This window comes from Prionailurus bengalensis, chromosome E2 (genome assembly GCF_016509475.1).
Source record: "Prionailurus bengalensis isolate Pbe53 chromosome E2, Fcat_Pben_1.1_paternal_pri, whole genome shotgun sequence".
Classification (NCBI taxonomy): Eukaryota; Metazoa; Chordata; class Mammalia; order Carnivora; family Felidae; genus Prionailurus; species Prionailurus bengalensis.
In genome coordinates, this window is record NC_057352.1 from 18077553 (window position 1) to 18098835 (window position 21283).

At 48.7% G+C, this 21283-nt stretch overlaps 1 protein-coding gene across 1 annotated transcript; it reads left to right on the forward strand.

Annotated features, from left to right (window-relative positions):
• Positions 1 to 801: 801 nt before the first annotated feature.
• Positions 802 to 20683, forward strand: NPHS1 (NPHS1 adhesion molecule, nephrin). Its single transcript, XM_043600787.1, has 29 exons — positions 802 to 1779; positions 1889 to 2104; positions 2188 to 2310; positions 2515 to 2643; positions 3169 to 3250; positions 3628 to 3731; positions 3916 to 4043; positions 4127 to 4298; positions 4482 to 4639; positions 4898 to 5042; positions 5164 to 5288; positions 6493 to 6679; positions 6854 to 6983; positions 7153 to 7325; positions 7759 to 7899; positions 7982 to 8122; positions 8666 to 8787; positions 9775 to 9946; positions 10045 to 10201; positions 10297 to 10448; positions 11852 to 11963; positions 12047 to 12228; positions 14289 to 14345; positions 16044 to 16163; positions 16303 to 16327; positions 16434 to 16509; positions 16681 to 16774; positions 16871 to 16983; positions 19715 to 20683. The coding sequence occupies exons 1-29, from the start codon at positions 1722 to 1724 to the stop codon at positions 19844 to 19846; spliced, it is 3726 nt and encodes a 1241-aa protein (XP_043456722.1). The 5' UTR covers positions 802 to 1721; the 3' UTR covers positions 19847 to 20683.
• The last annotated feature ends 600 nt before the right edge of the window (positions 20684 to 21283 follow it).

Sequence of the window (21283 nt, forward strand, 5' to 3'; positions counted from 1 at the left end):
GACCAGAGGAGGGAGTCATGGCGATAGGGGTGGGGGGAGGAAACGGGCCGTTCCAATTCCTGCAGGAGATAAGCAGGCAGAAGAAGCTTATCCCATGTGAGTGTGTGTGTGTGCGCACACTGGGATGGGGAGGGCAGGCCAAGCAGCATATGGTTATAAAATTCAAAGATGTGAGAAACAGGAGGACTCAGAGATGGAGAAACAAATAAAAGAAAGAGGTATAATCAAATATTGACTGAGAACAAATATTTATTGAGTTTCTGGTGCGTGTGAGAGACAGAACACTGGGGGGGGAGTGGGGGATAGAGATGAGAACAAAGAAACACAGAAAAACAGAGACATGTAGAGGCATAAAGAGAGACAATGACGGAGCTAAAGGTTGACTGAGGTGTAACCACCTTATGGAGAGGGAGGGAGGGAGGAAAGGAAGGGGGAGGGAGGTGGGGGAGGAGAGGAAGGGGGAAGAGAGAGGCTGGGGAGAGACAGAGGGAAGCTTCATGAACTAAAACTCACACAGCCAAGGGCTCCCAAGCTGGGCTCGCTCCTATACCCACTCAGCGAGTGTTGTCTTGAGCTCCGCCTTTCACTCCCACCACTCTGACTGCCTTGCACACTTATACCTCAAGTACTCCTTTTTTTTTTAATTTTTAAAAATGTTTTTATTTATTTTTGAGACAGAGAGAGACAGAGTATGAGCAGTAGAGGGGCGGAGAGGGAGACACAGAATCCGAAGCAGGCTCCAGGCTCCGAGCCGTCAGCACAGAGCCCGACACGGGGCTCCAACCCACCAACCGCGAGATCACGACCTGAGCCGAAGTCGGACGCTTAACTGACTGCGCCACCCAGGCGCCCCATGTACCTCACGTACTCTGGCGTATACCTTCACAGGTCACAATTCACTCTCACTTCCCCATGCTCACATGCATGCTCATGCACTCACACACACATGCACACACAGATATCTGCACTCCTGCGGTCTGTCAAACACACCCTTGCACGCTCTCCAGCAGAGACCCCTGATGGCAATGGGGAGAATGAGGTCTACTCAGGGAAGGAAGACACTTGCCAAGATCATGTACCAGGGGAGGAGAGAGCTGGGGAGTCCTAGATGACCCAGTTCTCCACCTGGGTCTGACCTGCTCCCCCTTATCCTTGGCCCAAGCCAGGCTCTTGGGGTCATCGGGACTGGGGAGGCACCGAGGAATATTCCTGGCATGTGCTGACAGGGGATTTCATGCTCTGGCTGGGCTGGGAGGAGCCTGCTGGGCAGAGGCCTGGAACTGGAGGCTCTCGGGAGGGCACCTGGGGGAGGCAGCGTTGTGAAGACAACAGTGGCTGGGTCTCTGTCACTGAGGGTCTCTGCCACTGATCACATCAGCCTCATCACTCTCTTGGGCTCCTGAGGCCTGCCGGACTCTGAGCAGCCGTCCTCCCTGAGGGACTGAGTGGTGAGAGGAGAGCAGGGAAGGGGGTGGCAGGAGAGAAGAGACTGAAGAGGAGGAAAAAGAGGAGAGAGAGGGAGAGAGAGAGAGAGAGAGAGGGAGAGAGAGACTGACGGACTGACTCCTGGGAAGAGAGGAAACCAGAGAAAGAGAAGGAGACAAATGGACAAAGAAGGACAATAAGCAAAGCAAGAGACATAGAAGGACCCAGAGAAAGACAGAAACAGAGGCAGCAGGTAGGCAGTGGACACCACAGGAGCCACAGGCAGAGGACCTGGGATGGCCCTGAGGACCCCTGGCAGGGTTGCCCTGCTCCTTCTGGGGCTGCTGACCACAGGTGAGTGGAATCCTGGTCTTGTGACCCAGCACCATGTAGCCCTCATTTCCCACGCATGTTCTCCAGACAGACCCCCTGCCCTCTCCTGCTGACAGCCCTGTGTCCCCAGGCCTGGCCCATTTGCCACTCCCTGCTTCCACCCCCCGAGGCTTCTGGGCTCTGCCTGAAAACTTGACGGTGGTCGAGGGGGCCACTGCTGAGCTGCGGTGCGGGGTCAGCGCCCCTGGCAGTGCGGTGCAATGGGCCAAAGATGGGCTACTCCTAGGCCCTGATCCTAGGATCCCCAGCTTTCCGAGGTACCGCCTAGAAGGGGACCCCGATAGAGGTAAGCGGTCAGGGCCTAAGACTCTAAGCCACCAGCAGGGGCTGACTGTGGCCCTGACCTGGGACTCTTGGTCTTACCTGCAGGTGAATTCCACCTGCACATTGAAGCATGTGACCTCAGTGACGATGCAGAGTATGAATGTCAGGTCGGCCGCTCAGAGACAGGCCCCGAGCTCGTGTCTCCCAGAGTGATCCTTACCATCCTGGGTATGGGTGAGAGACCCCCAGGACCCTTGAGTCCAGATTTCCAGCCCTTTCCTATCCCAGGGCCCAGGGTTCCAAGTCCCCAGTCCCCAGGCCCCAGTCCCAGACCCAGGGCGCCGAGCTCATTTCATGAGCAATGAGACTGAAAACCCAAATCCTCATACCTTTCTCAGTGGTGGCAGCTCACCTCAGACCCTTTTTCATCAGTGCCCCCCAAGGTGCTTCAGCTGACCCCTGAGGCAGGAAGCACAGTCACATGGGTAGCTGGGCAGGAGTACGTGGTCAGCTGTGTGTCTGGGGATGCAAAGCCAGCACCTGACATCACCTTCATCCAGAGTGAGTGGGTGAACTGGTGGGAACAGTGTAAAGCCTCTGGAGTGGGGAGGGGGTGTGTCCCCGCCCAGTGCCCTCCCAGGGGTCCCAGAAAATAGGACCTTCCTGAGTGATGGGGATGCAGGAGGGGGCTTGGAGAGATGTTGAGGTCAGCGTGAGACCCTGTGAATAGGAGGGAACATCCAGGGAAAGGTACCAGAGTGATTGCAGGACTGCAGTTCTGGAACTCAGGGAAGAGCCCGAGGCTCCAGACAGAGATATGCGTGTCATCGTTGGTGCAGAAGCAAGAAGCTGGGTGATGGGGGTGAGTGATACAACCCAGCAAGGTGGTGAGGACAAGGGTGAGGCCCAGGACTTGGCCTCAGGGACTCCGGGAGGGCTGAACTTGCGGAGGAACAGAGCTGGTGCTTTTCCTCTGGAACTAGGAGGGAGGGGGCAATATGTGCACCCTAGGATTTCCAGGCCATTCTCTTCAGGATCTACCTTGGGGGGAACCTGGCACCCCTCTAGCCCTCTTGTTACCCCAAGGTGGACAAACAATTTCTGACATCTCTGCTAATGTGAATGTGGGGTCCCAGGAGAAACTCTTCACCACAGAGGCCACAGCCAGGTATGAAAATTGGGTTGCCTTCCCTCAGCCTGGCCCCCAAATTTTCCCATGAAAACCCCATATCCCAGGGATTTGTGCACAGAGACTAGAGTCAGGTGTGAACATCTGGGACCTAATTCTTTACTCTGACACTTCAAAACATCTTCATGGAAATGAATGCAAAGTCCAGAGCATCAAGTACAAGGGCTTCGGTGTGGGCTCCGGGATCCCAGTTTTCACTGCTGACCCCCCAGATGTCTTCCATAGAACTCTAGATCCTAGAGGAAACCAGCAGAGAAACTTAGACCAGATGTGGGAAACTGGGATCCCCACCTCTTCGCCCTGACTCCCCAAATTTCAGATGACTCTGACTCCAGAACCCCAACTTCCCACCCCAGGGTGACACCTCAGAGCTCAGATAATGGGAAGCTGCTGGTCTGTGAGGGGTCCAGCCCAGCATTGGACACCCCTATCCGGGTCTCAGTCACCATGAATGTTCAGTGTAAGTAGGGAACTGAGTCAGCTATGGACATTAGGGGTGGGAAGCAGGAATTGGGGGTCCTGGGGAGTTCAGGGATTATGGAAGGTTCAGATTCTCAAGGAGAAACATGGGGGTTCAAGAGGCAGGTTGTGGGTCCTGGAAAGAATGAATGAGCTCCACAGGCCCAATGAGTGCTGCTTCCCAGTCCCCCCAGGACCTCCTGTCATTGAATGGCCAGGCCTGGACGAGGGGCACGTGCGGGCAGGACAGAGCTTGGAGCTGCTGTGTGTGTCCCGAGGGGGAAATCCGCCAGCCACACTGCAGTGGCTGAAGGTGAGGGCAGAGGCAGGCATGGGGGTGGGAGGGTAGGGGGAGGAGCTGGCCCTGAGCTGGCCCAGGTCTGTCTCTGTCTCCAGAATGGCCAGCCCATGTCCACAGCGTGGGGCACAGAGCATGCTGAGGCAGTGGCCCGAAGCATGCTAGTGATGATTGTGCGACCAGAAGACCACGGGGCGAGGCTCAGCTGTGAGGCCCACAACAGCGTATCGACGGGAATCCAGGAACGTGGGGTCACCCTGCAGGTCACCTGTGAGTCCTGATGCCAGCTGCCCGTCTGTCAGTCTGTGCCCCAGAGAACCGTCTGTTTGTGCTCCCAAATCATGCCTGACTGATGCCAAAGACCTTGTCATCTGTCCCCAGTCCCTTATCTGGGCCGGCCTGTGAGGTGTCCAGCCTAGTTTAGTGTCTCTCCTCTGTCCATCGTCTCTGCAGTCCCCCCCAGTGCCATTACCATCCTGGGATCTGCGTCCCAGTCTGAGAACAAGAACGTTACACTCTCCTGCATCACCAAGTCCAGTCGCCCACGGGTCCTGTTGCGATGGTGGCTGGGTTGGCGGCAGCTGCTGCCCACAGAAGACATGGTCATGGATGTGAGGCGGTGGCCAGGCTCCCGGGTCTGAGGGAGGAGGGAGCTGAGGGCATGACTCCTGGATCTTGGCGAGGATGGGTCTGGCAGCCTGGATGCCTTGGTCCTTGGGGAGTATGCACTGGGGTCCTGGCCTCCTGGGTCTCAGAGGAGAGGGTGGAGATGCTTTATGTGTCCCTGCTAGGGTCCCAGTTGAGCCCAGCCCTCAGTACCATGGATGGGAGTGATCTCGTTCCCAAGTCTGAAGCTCTCTCCCTGCCAGGGCCTGCATGGTGGCCACATCTCCATGTCCAACTTGACGTTCTTGGTGCGACGGGAAGACAATGGTCTGACCCTCACGTGTGAAGCCTTTAGTGAGGCCTTCACCAAGGAGACCTTCAAGAAGTCACTTATCCTGAATGTGAAATGTGAGCCCCCACCTTTGCCCAGAGGCGCCCCACCCCTTAGAGACCCCTCCCCACCCCCCACCCCCACCCCCGTCAGGCCCAGCCCAGAGAGAAAGGCCATTCTTCCTGGCTCTCCCCACAGATCCTGCCCAGAAGTTGTGGATAGAGGGCCCCCCAGAGGGACAGCGCCTCCGGGCTGGGACTCGGGTGAGGCTGGTGTGTTTGGCCATTGGAGGCAACCCAGACCCATCTCTTACCTGGTTCAAGGTTGGTGCCAAGCAAGGGGTGTGGGTGGCCAGAAAAGTGGGGGAAAGATGAAGCCCTTTCTTTCCTCCAGAGTCTTGGGAAATCTTGGGAAAACTTGAATTTCTTGAAAAATACTGGAGAGTTTGAGTTTTGGTAGGGAACTGGGAAAGACACAAATGCCATTAGAATTAAATGGAATCCTAGGAAAACTCTTGGAATTCTGGGAAAACAGTGAGAATTCTGGGGGAAAAGAGGCATTCTAGATCAGGATAGGGAATTCTAGAGAAAAGGCAATTAATTTCATCAAAAGTAAAGAAAATTCTCATGAAATTTTGGGGATTCAGATGCAATGGCAGGAATTTTAGAGAAAGACTAAGAATTCCAGGAACAAAGACAATGATGGGGTAAAGGCTGGAAATTTGGGGGAGAGACTAGTTATTCCACAGAACATTTGTAAATCTATTCATTTTAATTAATTCGTGGGACTTGGGGGTAAGAAAGTGAAATTCCATTAAAATTAAGAGAAATTCTGACAGAATTCTGAGAAAATCCTGGGAAATTAGGGGGCTAGTGGAAATTTTGGGGGAAAGACTAGGGATTATAGGAATGAAATGTCATTGGAGAGAATTCTGGGAAAATGCCAAGAATTTGGGCATTACACAGGTAAAAGACTATTTTAGGGTAATAAGAGAATATTGGGAAAGGATTCAGAAACCTGTGGAAAGACTATGGAATTAAGAGAACAATCAAAGGAAATCTTTGGGGAAAGTGGGAATGTAAAGAAAAAGAACTAAAGATAGGAAAAAATGAAGAAATTCTGGGAAAGGCTTGGGGATTCCATGGGAGTTTCCAGGCAGGTGGTTGCTAAGCGCAGCTGGAGTGGTTGTTGAGGAGTGGGGCTGAGGGTCGGCAGGGGGCGCTAACAACTGCTGGCCTCCAGAGAGCAGAGCAGGCGGGGCGGGGAATGGGGGCGTGGGCCTGGAAGCCAGATCCCACCGCAAAACCGCGGAGCTCTGGGGGCCCAGGGTAAATGGGAGAGACTCCAGGTGGGAGGTGCTCAGTTCCAATCCCCATTCCTCTACCCTAGCTGGGTGCCAGCGGAAGGGGGCGCCTTTTCTTCATCACAGGAAGGCTTTATCTGGACTGGGGGCAGCCAACCCGATGAGGCTCTTTCTGGGGGAAATGGCAGGCCTACGCGGTCCCCCCCGTCAGTCTTTGCCCTCAGGACTCCCGTGCGGTGACCGAACCGCGGCCGCCCCAGGAGCCGCGGCGGGTGCAGCTGGGAAGTCTGGAGAAGTCGGGGAGCACCTTCTCCCGCGAGCTTGTACTGATCACGGGTCCGTCGGACAACCAGGCCAAGTTCACGTGCAAGGCGGGTCAGCTCAGCGCATCCACGCAGCTTGTGGTGCAGTGTGAGGGCGCGCACGGCCGTGGCCTGGGGGAGGGCTTGGTCGCGGCGGGGAACTAAGCCAGAGCCCGGCTGGGGGACAGTGGATGCCAAGAGCCAGGACTTGTGCAGCTGGGCCTGGAGTCTAGGTGAGGCGGAAGCAGGCTCTGAGCCTCGCTTTTCCGACTCATTCTTGAAGTTCCCCCAACAAACGTGACGATCTTGGCCAATGCGTCGGCGCTGCGCCCAGGGGATGCCTTAAACTTGACTTGCGTCAGCGTTAGCAGTAACCCTCCTGTCAATTTGTCATGGGACAAGGAGGGGGAGAGGTGAGAGTGCGAACGGCCCCACCACTCTCTGGTTCTGGTCATGCCTCTTTACCGTCTGAGCTCCCCTCCCCACCCCTGGTGTCCTGCCCTGTACCTAGTATGCCTCTGGCTCTGGTTCCATCCCTGAGCTGGCTCTGGCCTGACTCCACCACCCCTGCCTGGTCCACAGGCTGGAAAGTGTGGCCATACCACCCCGTAGTGCCCCATTCAAAGGATCTGCAGCAGCCAGGAGTGTCCTTCTGAGAATGTCATCCCGTGACCACGGCCATCGAGTGACCTGCCGAGCCCACAGCACTGAGCTGCGGGAAACCATGAGCGCCTTCTACCGCCTCAATGTGCTGTGTATGTGGAATCCTCTGGATTCCCTCCTGATCCTCTACTACTTCGGTCTTCACCTTGACACTGTCCTTTATCTCCAATCTAAAGCTTGAAACTTTCCGGACCTTTATCCTGACCCCTGACTCTACACCAACTCCAACCCTGCCCAACCTCCATTTTGCCTTTGCCCTCTATCCTGACCCCTGACAGTGACCTCCATCCCGAACCCTCTCTCCATCTTCTAACCTGACTTTGGCCTTTATCCTTTTCCTACACTGGATTCTGACCTCTATCCTGAACCTAACCTCTGAGCTCAGCTCTGAACTTGTTACCTTGTCCACAACCTTAAATCTAGTTATGACCTAACTTTAACCCTTATACCGGTACCTGATCTCAAGTCCATCTCGGACCCCAGCCTTAACAACAATCTTGACTCGTGGTGGTGCTCCTTCCACAGACCCTCCAGAGTTCCTGGGGGAGCAGGTGCTTGTGGTGACCGCGGTGGAGCAGGGTGAGGCACTGCTGCCTGTGTCTGTGTCTGCCAACCCTGCCCCGGAGGCCTTCAACTGGACCTTCCGGGGCTACCGCCTCAGCCCAGGTGCGCGGAGTGGGCATAGAGAAGGGTGTGGGTCTCCTGGACATAGAGAAGGGTGCAGGCCCCTCACCCTGACCTTCCCCAGCTGGTGGCCCTCGGCATCGCATCATGTCTGGTGGAGCTCTGCAGCTATGGAACGTGACCCGTGCTGACGATGGCCTTTATCAGCTGCATTGCCAGAACTCAGAGGGCACCGCCGAAGCGCTAGTGCGGCTGGATGTACACTGTGAGCCCCCTTCATCATCCTAGGAAACTAGAGTGTTCTGGGGGGCCTGCCCTCCATGGTAACCACACCAACTCAGGGAACCTTGCCCATTGTGGAGTCTCCTTATTGTGGAAGCTCCACACACCCAGAGATATTCACCCATCCTGAAAGCTTCCCTCTCCGGGAGCCTCTACTGTGATGGAGTCACTCCCACTTTGGGAACCCTGTCCACTAGTGAGACCCTATGTGGAATTTGCTCAGACAGGGGGCCCACCTACATAGGAATTACTCTCATCAGGAAGCCAAGCCCACTGTGGAAGCTCCACTTCCACACAATCCTGGAAGTCCACCAGACCTACTCTTGTCACTACAGAGACACAGTAGAAGGTGGGGAATGTCTCACTAACACTGAGAACTTTACTCCAAGTGCTCTTCATAAAGGGCAGTCTGTATTACACCTGTAACTTTCCTGAACACCTCTAAGACACCTCTCCTACTTGGGACCTTCTCTCATCATCAATTGTGTAGGCCTAAGTGCCTTCCCCAAATCCTTGCCTCCCCCAGATGCCCCCACTATACGAGTTCTCCAGGACCCTACTGAGGTGAATATTGGGGGTTCTGTGGATATAGTCTGCATCGTTGATGCCAATCCCATCCTTCCAGGGATGTTCAACTGGGAGAGGCTGGTAAGGATCCAACCTTTGGTAAATGGAAGTGGGGTCTGGGGATGTGGTTTCTTAACTGTGAATTCCTTGGGAGGAGGGATCACATCTACATGATCCTGTATAATTACATATTTATTGGGACATACTCCAGTGAACTGGAGAACTGGCAGGTGAATGGCAGATGGATGGGTGCATTTGTGGATAGATAACCAAATGAGTGGGTGGGCAGGTAGATGGATATATGGATCAATAGGTAGGTGGATGGATGGATGAATGAATGAATGAATGGATGGACAAATGGACAAGCGAATGAATAGATTGATGATGAATAGATAAGTAGGTAAATGACTGAATGAGAGAAATAAATGGATTAGATTAGAGAGTAAATGGATGGATAAATACACCATCAGTAGAAAGATGTCTGTGAAAAGATTATGGATGGATGCATGGATGGATGGGTGCAGAGGTCAGTGGAGAGATGAAGAGATAAATAAATAGGTATCTGGATGGACTGATGAACAGTTGCATGTATTTGTGGGTATGTGCGCATATGAACAAATAGATGAGGTGGATGGATGGACAGATGGAAGGGTGGGCAGATGGATAGATAGAAGGAAGATAAATAGCTGGGTGAATGAATGGGCAAATGAATGAATGGATAGGAGAGGTAGATGGATGGACAGATAAATGAATAAATTGATAAATAGGTGCATGGTCAAATAGACAGGTGGATGGGTAGATAAATGGTTCCAAGCATGAATGGTTGGATAAATGGATGGGTGAATAGTTGTCTGGATTGGTGGATGAATGGATGGACCCATTCACAAATGATTGGATAAATGGATAGATAGATGGATGACTGCGGGAATGGATAGGGAATTTTTTCTTTGCTAGATCTGTGGAGGACGATTGTGCCTAGGAGAATAAAGATACAGGAGGGACCCAGTTTGGGGGATAACAGAGCTGGGGTCAGACTTGGGGGCCATCTCCTGTATCTTGTGCCTCAAGGGAGAAGAGGAAGAGGACCACAGCCTGGATGACATGGAGAAGATGTCAAAGGGATCCACAGGGCGTCTTCGAATTCACCATGCCAAATTGGACCAGGCTGGTGCTTACCAGTGCATCGTGGACAATGGAGTAGCACCTCCAGCCCGAGGGCTGGTCCGACTTGTTGTCAGATGTGAGTGACACCCAAAATCCTGACTTCAAGGCCTGCCACTAAGCCCACATTTCTCATGTCCTTCCACATACCTTATGTTGACCAACAACCCCTCCTAGTTGCCCCCCAGGTGGAGCACCCCACCCCCCTAACTAAGGTGGCGGCAGCTGGAGATAGCACCAGTTCTGCCACCCTCCACTGTCGTGCCCGAGGTGTCCCTAACATCGTCTTCACTTGGACCAAAAATGGAGTCGCTCTGGATCTCCAGGATCCCAGGTGAGTCAAGGCCTAGCCATGTAGCACCCTAGTCCCAACTTTGGTCCCCCAACCCTAGTTACCTTCCCTGAGTCCCTGCCACACCTCTTCTCCAGATACACAGAGCACACATACCACCAGGGTATGGTCCACAGCAGTCTCCTGACTATTGCCAATGTGTCTGCGGCCCAGGATTATGCCCTGTTCACGTGCACAGCCACCAACCCCCTTGGCTCAGACCGCACCAACATTCAACTCGTCAGCATCAGTATGGTGGGAGTGGGGTGTGAGGGTGTTGGGAGGGTGCTCCCTGGGTCAATCCCCAAGTCTCTGGTTGGCCCAGAATGGCAGTGTTCCCCAAACCTGAGAGGTGTTTATGAGTGAAGATGGAGTTTCTGCCTGCCCTGAAAATCCTAATAGATTCTGGATCTTTAGGAAAACTCATAGCAAGGAAAAAAAAAAAAGGCAGTGGGTGGGTGAGGGATAATTTATTGGCCCAAGTAACCAAAAAGTAGATCATTAGGAGTTGCTAGATCTAGGTTCACTGCCATCCAGAACTGTCTGTCTCTCAGGTCTGCTTTTCTGTGTTGGCTTTATTCTAAGGCTCCTCATGGAGGGCTGTTAGACTTCCCAGGGGACATAGAATTTTTTCTTTTCCTAACAGTGGTATGAAAGTACTAGAGTTAAGACTCATTGGCTCTGCTTAGCTCCCATCCCACCCCTGAACAAACCCTGTGGTCAGGGAAGGCGACATTCTGGTTTGTTTGGACTGGACACAAATCTATCCTACAAGGGAGTGGAGTCACTTCCATCAGAAGCATGTGGCCTAAGAATGTGGGCTAGTGGTTTTCCAAGGATACTCAGGATTTTGTAACCAGAAGAAATGAGGAATGGATGTGAAATAGACACCAAAAAATCCACACAAGGAATGTATGTCATGTACAGACAATACTCATTACTTGTCAAGTCTGTATTTGTAACTTTGCCTACTTGCTAACGTTTATTTGTAACCTCAAAATCAACACTCATGCTGCTTTCTTGGTCACTCGGGGACATGTCCAGAGCAGGCAAAAAAATTGAGTTGCCCAGTGAGGACATTCTCAGCTGAGGTAGAATAAGGTGACACTCTGCCTTCTTGTTCCGCTTTCATCCTATAACGAAGTGTCTTCTTTGTGGCCCTATCTGGTGCCACATTTTTTTTGCACTTTTGTGCTTTTTGTTAGTGATCTTGCTATTTAAAATGGCCTCTAGGCACAGTCCTGAATTGCTATCTACTGTTCCTAAACATATGGAGAAAACACTTCTCTTGGATAGGCTTCCTTCAAACATCAATTGTGACATTGTTGGCTGTGAGTTCAATGTTAATGAGTCGATCAATAAGATATATTAAATAAGGTGTCTTTAGACAGAAGCACACACAAAACAAGATCATGTATTGACTGGTTGATGAAAATGTGACTGCAGGCTCACAGGGGTCTGACTCTGCATTTCTCCCAGAAGCAATGATTTGATATTCTGTAATTCAGTGGTCATAGCAACTTTATAGAACATAACCACTACTAATAACAAGAATCAACTGTATATTTAAAATCATTCTTAGAAAAATCTGGAAGGAATCTTGCAGAACCCTTTTGTATCCTCTGACTATTTCCCTCATCCTTTTCCTCAAAGGCCGCCCAGATCCCCCAACAGGATTAAAGGTCATGAGCATGACCCCATACTCAGTGGCGTTGGAATGGAAGCCTGGCTTTGATGGGGGTTTGCCACAGAGGTTCCAAATCAGGTGGGTTCCTGTCAAGGCAGGAAGGGATGGCAGCCAGCAGGGCTGGGGCACCTCCCTCAATGACTGCCCTTTCTCTCATGCAGGTATGAGGCTCTGGGGACTCCAGGGTTCCTCTACATGGATGTCCTACCACCTCAGGCCACCACCTTCACACTGACTGGGCTGCAGCCCTCTACACGATACAGGGTCTGGCTGCTGGCCAGCAATGCCCTGGGGGACAGCGGACTAATGGACAAGGGGTCCCAGATCTCTGTCACCACCCCAGGTGGGAAAAGACAGTCTTGAGCAGGTTTTAGACCTCTCAGGGCACTTGTAGGATGGTATAGTGAAGTAGATACTATTATTTCCTTTTTATAGATGAAGAAACTGAGGACTAGAGAGGTTAAGCAAACTGTTGAAGCTCACACAGCTAGAAGGAGGTAGAGATGAGATTGGAACTCAGGAAGATGAACTCCAGGAAGCGGTTTTTAGCCACTAAACTATACTGTCTGAATGTGATTAATGACACAAGGGAAATTAGAAGAAAGTTTGAATTGAATGAAAATGAAAACATGGAAATTGTGGGCTGCAGCTAAAGCAGTGCTTAGCAGGAAATTTGTAACATTGAGTGCTCATTTAGATTTTTAAAAAGGCTTCAAATTGATGCTTAGTTTCTATCTTAAGAAATTAGAAAAAGAAGGGCAAATTAAACCTAAAGGAAACAGGAAGAAAATAATAAAGGTAAGAGCAAAAATCGATGGACTAGAAAACAGAAAAACAATAGAAAAAAATCAATGAAGCCAAAAGCTGCTTCTTTGAAAAGATCAATAACTTTTATAAAGCTAATCAAGGCAGGGGCGACTGGGTGGTTCAGTTGGTTTAAGCGTCTGACTCTTGGTTTCAGCTCAGGTCATGATCTCACTGTTCGGTTCATGAGTTCGAGCCCCATGTCAGTCTCGGTGCTGACAGTGAGCTCAGAGCCTGCTTGGGATTCTGTGTCTCCCTCTCTCTCTGCCCCTCCCCCACTCATGCTGTCTCTGTCTCTCTCAAAAATAAACTTTAAAAAAAGAACAAAAAAACCCCAACAAAAATCAAGGCAAAAAAGAGGGAAGACGCAACCTCACCATTATCAGGAATGAGAGAGGACATTACTACTAATCTACAGATATTAAGGACAAGTTAGGGAATATTATGGACAACTTTATGCCAATAAATTCAGCAACTTTGATGAAAGGGGCAAATTCTTTACTATGACTAATGAGAAGAACGTTTTGACTCTGACAGGCACTGTAGTGTGGTGGTTAATCCACAGAGCATGGTTCAGACAACCCTGGATTCAGGTCTCAGCCCTGCCACTTCCTAGTTGTGAGACCTTGGGCAAATTACTTAACATTTTTGAGCCTCAGTTTCTAAAAATAAGGTGTCTCAGATCTCTGTGCCTATTTCTGAAAGTAAGGTGTCTCTCAGTGTGAGGATTAAATAATATGTCTAAAGTGCTTAAAACATGGACCCATACAAAGTAAATGCTATGTAAATGCCGATTCAAAGAAATGCACCCCCCTCCCGCCCCCACTCAACTTCTGTTTACACTGCCCCATGAAAACTCACTCTTTCTGTCTTTTCCTTCCTGACAGAGCAGTCTTTTTCCTCATGGAAGTAAGGAGTTCTTCCCATTCCTCCTCTTTCTTTCCCCCAGTGGAGTCTTCTCTTTAGGTACTAAAGCATAAAGTACCACATTCACTTCACTTGCTCTACAACTGATGCCTCTATGAAGACATTCTGAGAGGGGCACCTGGGTGGCTCAGTCAGTTGAGTGTCCAACTCTTGATTTCGGCTCAGGTCATGATCCCAGGATTCTGGGATTGAGCCTTGAGTCTCCTCTATACTGAACATGGGGCCTGCTTGAGATTCTCTCTCTGTCTCTCTGTCTCTGTCTCTCTCTCTTCCTCTGTCCCTCTCCCTGACTTGTGTTCTCTCTCTAAAATAAAATAAAATAAAATAAAATAAAATAAAATAAAATATAAAAAAAGACATTCCGAGAGCCCAGCATCGTTTTTGATTAACTCCCCAAAACTGATAATTCAGGTTAAAAGGACATTCCATAGCCTAAAGCACTCATCAATAATAATAATTAGTAGTAGTAGTAGTATTAGAGAGTGGCTATTAATAGTATTGCCATTACTATCAGGATTTGCAGATGTCTTTGAAATATTCCTAAAGAAGACAAAAATCAGTTCCTCAAAATGGGTTGAAAAGCTTAATAGGAAACTAAGAAATACTTAAGGCTTATCCCAGATTCTTGGTGTTAATTCACAATCTCTATATCCTCCCCCCCCCCCCCCCCAGGTCTAGACCAGCCTTCTGGAGAACCTGACTATCAACTGCCCACAGAGCAGCCTACAAGTAAGTTTTCAATCAGCTGAGTATCCCTCCCTCCCCTGAGAATAGAACCTTCTGGTTTCCAGCTCCACCTGCTCTGTTTTGTGGCCACAGCCCCTTAAGACTTAGCTCTGTCCCTCACCCACATCCTCAGCTCTTTCTCTTGCCTGGATGTGATACATTTTCTCTCTGCCTAATTCAATTTAATTCTGAAAGAATTAGCTGGTTCTCTACCCTGTGCAGAGCCTGTATCAGTTAGCGTTTGAGGCAAAATAAAGCGCTTCAAACACGGGTACTTAGAGCTACAACCATTGTTTTTCTTGATTCTATGAGTGACCCAATACTTCTGTTCTGGGCCACAGGCAGCTGGAGGCTCAGCTGGGACTAGTCGATCTAGAATGGCCTCCTCCTCACACATCTGACAATCTGGCTTTTGGTTGGGACAATGGAAGTAACTGGGCCACATGTCTCTTCTTGCCTTGCTCACATGGAGGTGGTCACAGGAGTCTCAACAACAGCGGGACAGGACAAGCACTTTCAAGCTTCTGATTCTGTCATATTTGCTATTGCCTCATGGGCTGAAGCAAGTGACGTGGCTCAACTCAGTCAGTGTGGAAGGGGACTACTCAAGAGTGTGGTTATAGGGACAGAATTATGACCATTTTGCAAACAGTTCCCCTTCAAAGTCTGAGAAGAAGGTTGCAAGTGACATAAATTCACCTGTGTGGGCAGTAAAAAGAAATGCTTGGCTTGTGAAATTGAAAACTCCAATACGTGCTCACAACATTCACCAAGGATCTATTTCTCATCCCCTCTCAACTTTGCCTTTGTCTTTTATAGCTTCCTTCTCAGGTTCTTTCATCAAGAGAGCAAAGAATTAACACCCCCCCACCCCATACACACACATACTTCTAGCTCTGTTCTCCTTCTTAGCAGCCAGCAGAGGAGTGTTCTAATTATTCTGGCAAAAATCCACCTTGGGTAAAATGCTGGATTGGTCTGAACTGATCACTGTGGAAAGAGGGATGGGTGCTCCTGTCGGCCAGGGTGGGCCATTGTGTCCTCCATGGAAGTCTGCAGAAACATACAGCCTGAGAGTGAGGGATGGTTATTTCCTTGAAGGAAAGTAGTGCTGTCAGCAGAAGATGGGGAGATGGATGCTGAGCAGACGTCTACTTAGAGGGATTTAGTCTTGCCCTTAGGGATATAGCAGGGATTCCGATATTATCTGGAATGGAAGCTTGTGCAAAGAGGAAGTCATTTGAGAAGAAAATCAGTTGAGAAGAAAAGCCATTTAAGGACAGACATTTGACTATTCCAAATAGTCACACTTACAGGTGTGGCTTTGCCTCAGTGATTCTGGAAATAACCAGTGGTTAATTTGTGTGGCCAGAGGGTCCAACACCAGGGTCTATGGTTGGTGGGCAAGGCTTGATACCTTGGGAGAGGCCTTGAATGCCCAGCTAAGGAGCTGAAGCTCCCCCCTGAATCCACACGTGGGGCTCAGACAGAAGTAGGACCCACTGTTAGTGGCTTGACTTGAGAAAGTAGCCACCTGCCCTGGGGTGGAAAGAAGGAATGGACATGGAAATCCCTGCCCATCTGCTTTTCCAACCTGGGAAGAGACCTTTGCTTAATCAGAAATGAGCATTGTCAGAGAATGTTGCTCCGGGCCTACAGCCAGTTGTTTTGGGTTCATTGAGGGGTACCTTCTGCCCCCAGGACCCTCAGGGCTGCCCCTGATGCCTGTGCTGTTTGCTGTTGGGGGTCTTTTGCTGCTTTCTAACATCTCCTGTGTTGGGGGATTCCTCTGGCAGCGGAGACTGAGGCGTCTTGCTGAAGGTGAGGAGAGACCCTCTTCCCCTGCGGGGATGGAGGCCCAAGGGTGACATGAAGCCCTGAGCTTCATATTGAAAGTCTCTCAGGGCCTGGCTGGCCAGAGGAGGGGTGTCTCTGATCCTTTTTTCCCTGATTCCCTCAGGCATCTCAGAAAAGACAGAGGCAGGGTAAGTGGGAATATTTTTCTGTAAGAAAGATTCTGAGGGAGGGGTTTTGGGGATGAGAGGTGTCAGAATCAACACCCAACTGCCCTCCATACCTCTATCCTGGAAGGTCGGAGGAAGACCGAGTCAGGAATGAATATGAGGACAGCCAGTGGACTGGAGGCCAGGATACTCAAAGCTCCATGGTGAGTGGGGGTGCTTCCAAATGCCCTGCTAATAGTGAACTGGCAGACTAAAAGCCTGTCATTAGCTTTGGGTTTATCATTGTCCTTTCTGGGAGCTATGGAATCAGAGGATAGAAAACATTTTATCTGTTGTTGTTTTTTTTTCGGGGCATGGGTGGGCATTATTGACAGGTTAGCACAACAGATGTAGAGCCATATTACCACTCCATGAAGGACTTCAGCCCCCAGCTACCACCAACACTGGAGGAGGTGTCTTATCCCCGAGGTGAGTCATGACCACATCAGAACTCCCCCTGCTCATAGATACCCTTGACATCTGGATGGGTGCCCTGATCATCCCTTCCTTTCACTCCAACTCCAGGTCTCACACATCTTGAGGAAGATATGGCTTTTCCTAGACACCTGTATGATGAAGTGGAAAGACTGAATGCCCCATCTGGGGCCTGGGGACCCCTGTATGATGAAGTACCAATGGTGAGGAGATTTGTATCAGCATAAGTCTTTTTTGGCTCATGCCAGAAACCCACCTCCTACTGCTCATATTGGTGAGGGTAAGCTAGACACCATAGCAAAAAGTCCTGGCTACAATCCAGTGGTCTAAAGATTGCCTATTTCTTTCTCACATAGCAATCAGAGGTGAGTGACCTTGTTGCACATGGTTATTCCAGAATTCAAGTTCTTTCCATTGTGTTCCTCTGCTATCTGTGAGTACATTGTTCAAATTTGCATGGATAGGCCAGTCCACTGGGGGTTTCAACTGGTGGGATAGGGAAAACTAGAGTGTGGTGGAAGCACAACCCTGCCTTATGGCCCAGGCCCAGAAATGGTACACTCTATTCATTCCCCAGTGAGAACACAGTCACATGGCCACACCTAACTGTAAAGGAGACTGAGAAATACAGTCCAGTTTGGAGATATATGCCTCACTATAGTTCTATTATTGTGGAAGAAGGAATCTATGCATTCTGTTGGATAATTAGCCTTCTCCAATACACTGGTTAAGTAGAGAGACATAGAGAAATATTTTTTTTGGCCCATTCAATTGAAAAGTCAAGGGAGGGGCGCCTGGGTGGCGCAGTCGGTTAAGCGTCTGACTTCAGCCAGGTCACGATCTCGCGGTCCGTGAGTTCGAGCCCTGTGTCAGGCTCTGGGCTGATGGCTCAGAGCCTGGAGCCTGTTTCCGATTCTGTGTCTCCCTCTCTCTCTGCCCCTCCCCTGTTTATGCTCTGTCTCTCTCTGTCCCAAAAATAAAATAAACGTTGAAAAAAAAATTTAAAAAAAAAAGAAAAGTCAAGGGAGACCCAGAGTTTCCTCCTTAGAAATGTCCCTAGAAAATTGAGGTTTGTATCCTATTAGATTGGAAATCCTCAGAAAAAGAGAATGTCTTTTTTCCAATAGCCCTAAAGCCCCAGTGCTGACACTTTATTAGTCTAGCTTTGGTCACATACTTATTGCTGAAACACTGAGGCAGGGGAAGGACTATGCTAAGACAGGTCTGGATCGGTGTCCAGCCATGGCATCAGGGATTAGGGGCCAGTTTCACTCAATCCACCAGCCCAAGTGGGAGAGGAACAGAGAGCCCAGAGGGAAGTGAAGATGGTGGCTGGGCAGGCAAGAACAACAGACACTTTTGACCATCAACTACCCCCACCTGCTGCCCCACAGTAAGGGAGATGGGTCAGAACCCTTGCCTTTCTGTGTGGCCTTGGCTAATGCTCTGGCACCTCTGGGCCAAGGATTTCCCTCTGTAACTTTGTCCCAGAGAGGGCACTGTTCTCACCAGCCTGGAAATAGCAGGGCATTAAAATGCTGTCCATGGTGCTGAACCATTTGTGCCCTCTAAAGCACAGATGCAGTCTGCACTCTTTCTGTAAGGGTCCAGATAATAAATATTTTGGGCTTTGCAGGACATGCTGTCCTTTTCAAAACCACTCAGCCCTGCAGCTGTACTATAAAAGCGCCCATAGACAATATATAAATGAACAAATGTGGCTAAGTTCCAATAAAACTTCCTTTTTGGACACTGAAATTTGAATTTCATATAATTTTAATATGTCATAAATATTCTTATTTTGATATTTTCCCATCAATTAAAATATGTAAAACCATTCTTAGCCCCTCAGCAGTACAAAAACAGGCAGCAGACCATATTTGTCCCATGGACAAATCTGCTCTAAAGTTTGCCAAGCTAAAACAACCATTTTCTCCCAATTCTAGGGCAAAGCACATGTACAGTAAGGATCCTTCTACATGGTCTTCTATTTTGATGAAAATTTGGAAATTTATAGGACTAACAGCATCACAACTCACATTCTACAATTCCTGATATCATGCTTTTTTGTTTCTATTTTATTAATTTTTTTTTAATTTTTTTTAACGTTTATTTATTTTTGGGACAGAGAGAGACAGAGCATGAATGGGGGAGGGGCAGAGAGAGAGGGAGACACAGAATTGGAAATAGGCTCCAGGCTCTGAGCCATCAGCCCAGAGCCTGACGCGGGGCTCGAACTCACGGACCGCGAGATCGTGACCTGGCTGAAGTCGGACGCTTAACCGACTGCGCCACCCAGGCGCCCCTCTATTTTATTTTTAAAAAGATTTTATTTTTCTTTATTTATTTCATTTTTTTATTTTTGAGAGAGAGAGAGAGCATGCATGTGTGTACACATATGAGTTGTGGAAGGGCAGAGAGACAGAGAGGGAGAGAGAGAATCCCAAGCAGACTGTGCACTCTCAGCATGGAGCCCGACATGGGGCCTGATCTCATGAACCCGTGAGATCATGACCTGAGCCAAAACCAAGAGTCAGATGCTTAACCAACTGAGCCACCCAGGCACCCCTCAAAGATCTTATTTTTAAGTTATCTCTATACCCAAAGTGGGGCTTGAACTCACAACCCCAGAGATCAACAGTCACATGCTCTACTGACTGAACCAGCCAGGCACCCCTCCTGCATTTTTTAAAGTTTCATATTTCTGACATTTACATTATTTTTCTGAAAAAAATAATGAGATATCTTGGACTTGAGGCTCATGGAGGCTCATTATAATCACTCTCTTCTTGTATATATTGGATTCCCTCCCATAATTAGAAACTAAAACATTTTTTTCTGGGAATTTGAGTAGGAGTGTGTATCCCTCTTAGAGCTGCAATGGTGACCCACAGGGCATCTCTCTATGGTTCTAACTCCAACTTTGTTTGTCAGGGCCTCTGTGATCCCTGCTGGCCTGAGGAGACATATGAAGATACAAGAGGAATCTATGATCAGGTGGCAGGAGACTTTGACCCGATGGAAACTGATTCTCTACCTTTTGAGCTGAGGGGACATTTGGTGTGAGAGCCTTCTCAACACCCTTTTCCTACACCTGTAGGACATAATATACCAATGGTCCTTTTTATTCCAATATGGGCTGAGCTTATTAAGTGAGCTCCATAAGACACAAAGGGACTGGACTATTTTGGGGAAAGGTGTGTGTAAGTGACAGGAGATGATTCAAGCTGGTGCCAAAAAAGGCTTGTATAAATAAAGTTCCTCCTGGAGCCAGCTTTGGAAACTAAACTTCTCCAAAGGGGAACAGTAAATTATAAAAGACATCTCAATAATGAAAAAGCTATTCCAGGGTCTTTATACTTTTTTAAAGTAAAATTTTCAGAAGTTGGAAATGACATATTAAAAATAGTTCATTTTGAAGTCAACTACACCCGAAATAGCTAATCATAAGTGGAATTTATGAACCATTGTTATGTCCTACAATATTATTTTCCACAAGTATCTAAAACATGATGTATAGACTATGACACACAGCTAAACATAAATAGACTCTATAGAAAATAAAAAGACAATAAAAGAAGATAGACACAAAATAATATATATTATATGATTTCACTTACAGAAATTCTAAAACAGGCAAAGCTAATTTAAGGTGACAGAACAGATCAGTGCTTTCCTGGGGCCCGAGAAGGGAATTGACTGCAAAAGGGCACAGGGGAACTTCTGGGGGATGATGGAAATGTTCTATATCATTATTGTGGTGGTGGTTACATGGATATATAGATTTGTCAAAACTCATTGAACTGTACACTTATGATGGGTGCATTTTATGGTACATAAATGATACCTCAATGAAGGTGATTTGTAAAACAGTCTTCACAATAAAGCAGCCCAGCAAGAGAATTCTTATTGTTTATATTGAATAACAGAAAAACTGAGAAGGTCGCCTATTTTCATGGAGAACTGACTATAGTTAAATATAATCTTTATTTAAGCCTCCACCCTCACTTGATTATCATATTACCAAAACTGTAGGCTCAAATGCTCATCCATATATTATATTTTATCAGTGCAGACTTTATCATAAGCTTTTATACCACAGCACTTGAATTCATAAACACCTTAGGGTCCAAATGATTCGCCTTTTAATTAAAAGATGATTCCTTTCCCTAAAAGTAGAATTTTTCTTTAAAAAAAATTTTTTTTAACGTTTATTCATTTTTGAGACAGAGAGAGACAGAGCATGAATGGGGGAAGGTCAGAGAGAGAGGGAGACACAGAATCTGAAACAGGCTCCAGGCTCTGAGCTGTCAGCACAGAGCCCGACGCGGGGCTCGAACTCACGGACCGCGAGATCATGACCTGAGCCAAAGTCGGACGCCCAACCGACTGAGCCACCCAGGCACCCCTAGAATTTTTTCTAATTGTGTATTTTTGTTTGTCAAAGAAGAAACTTACAACATTCTGTTTCCACACTGGCTAAGCAGGAAAAGTGAATTTATT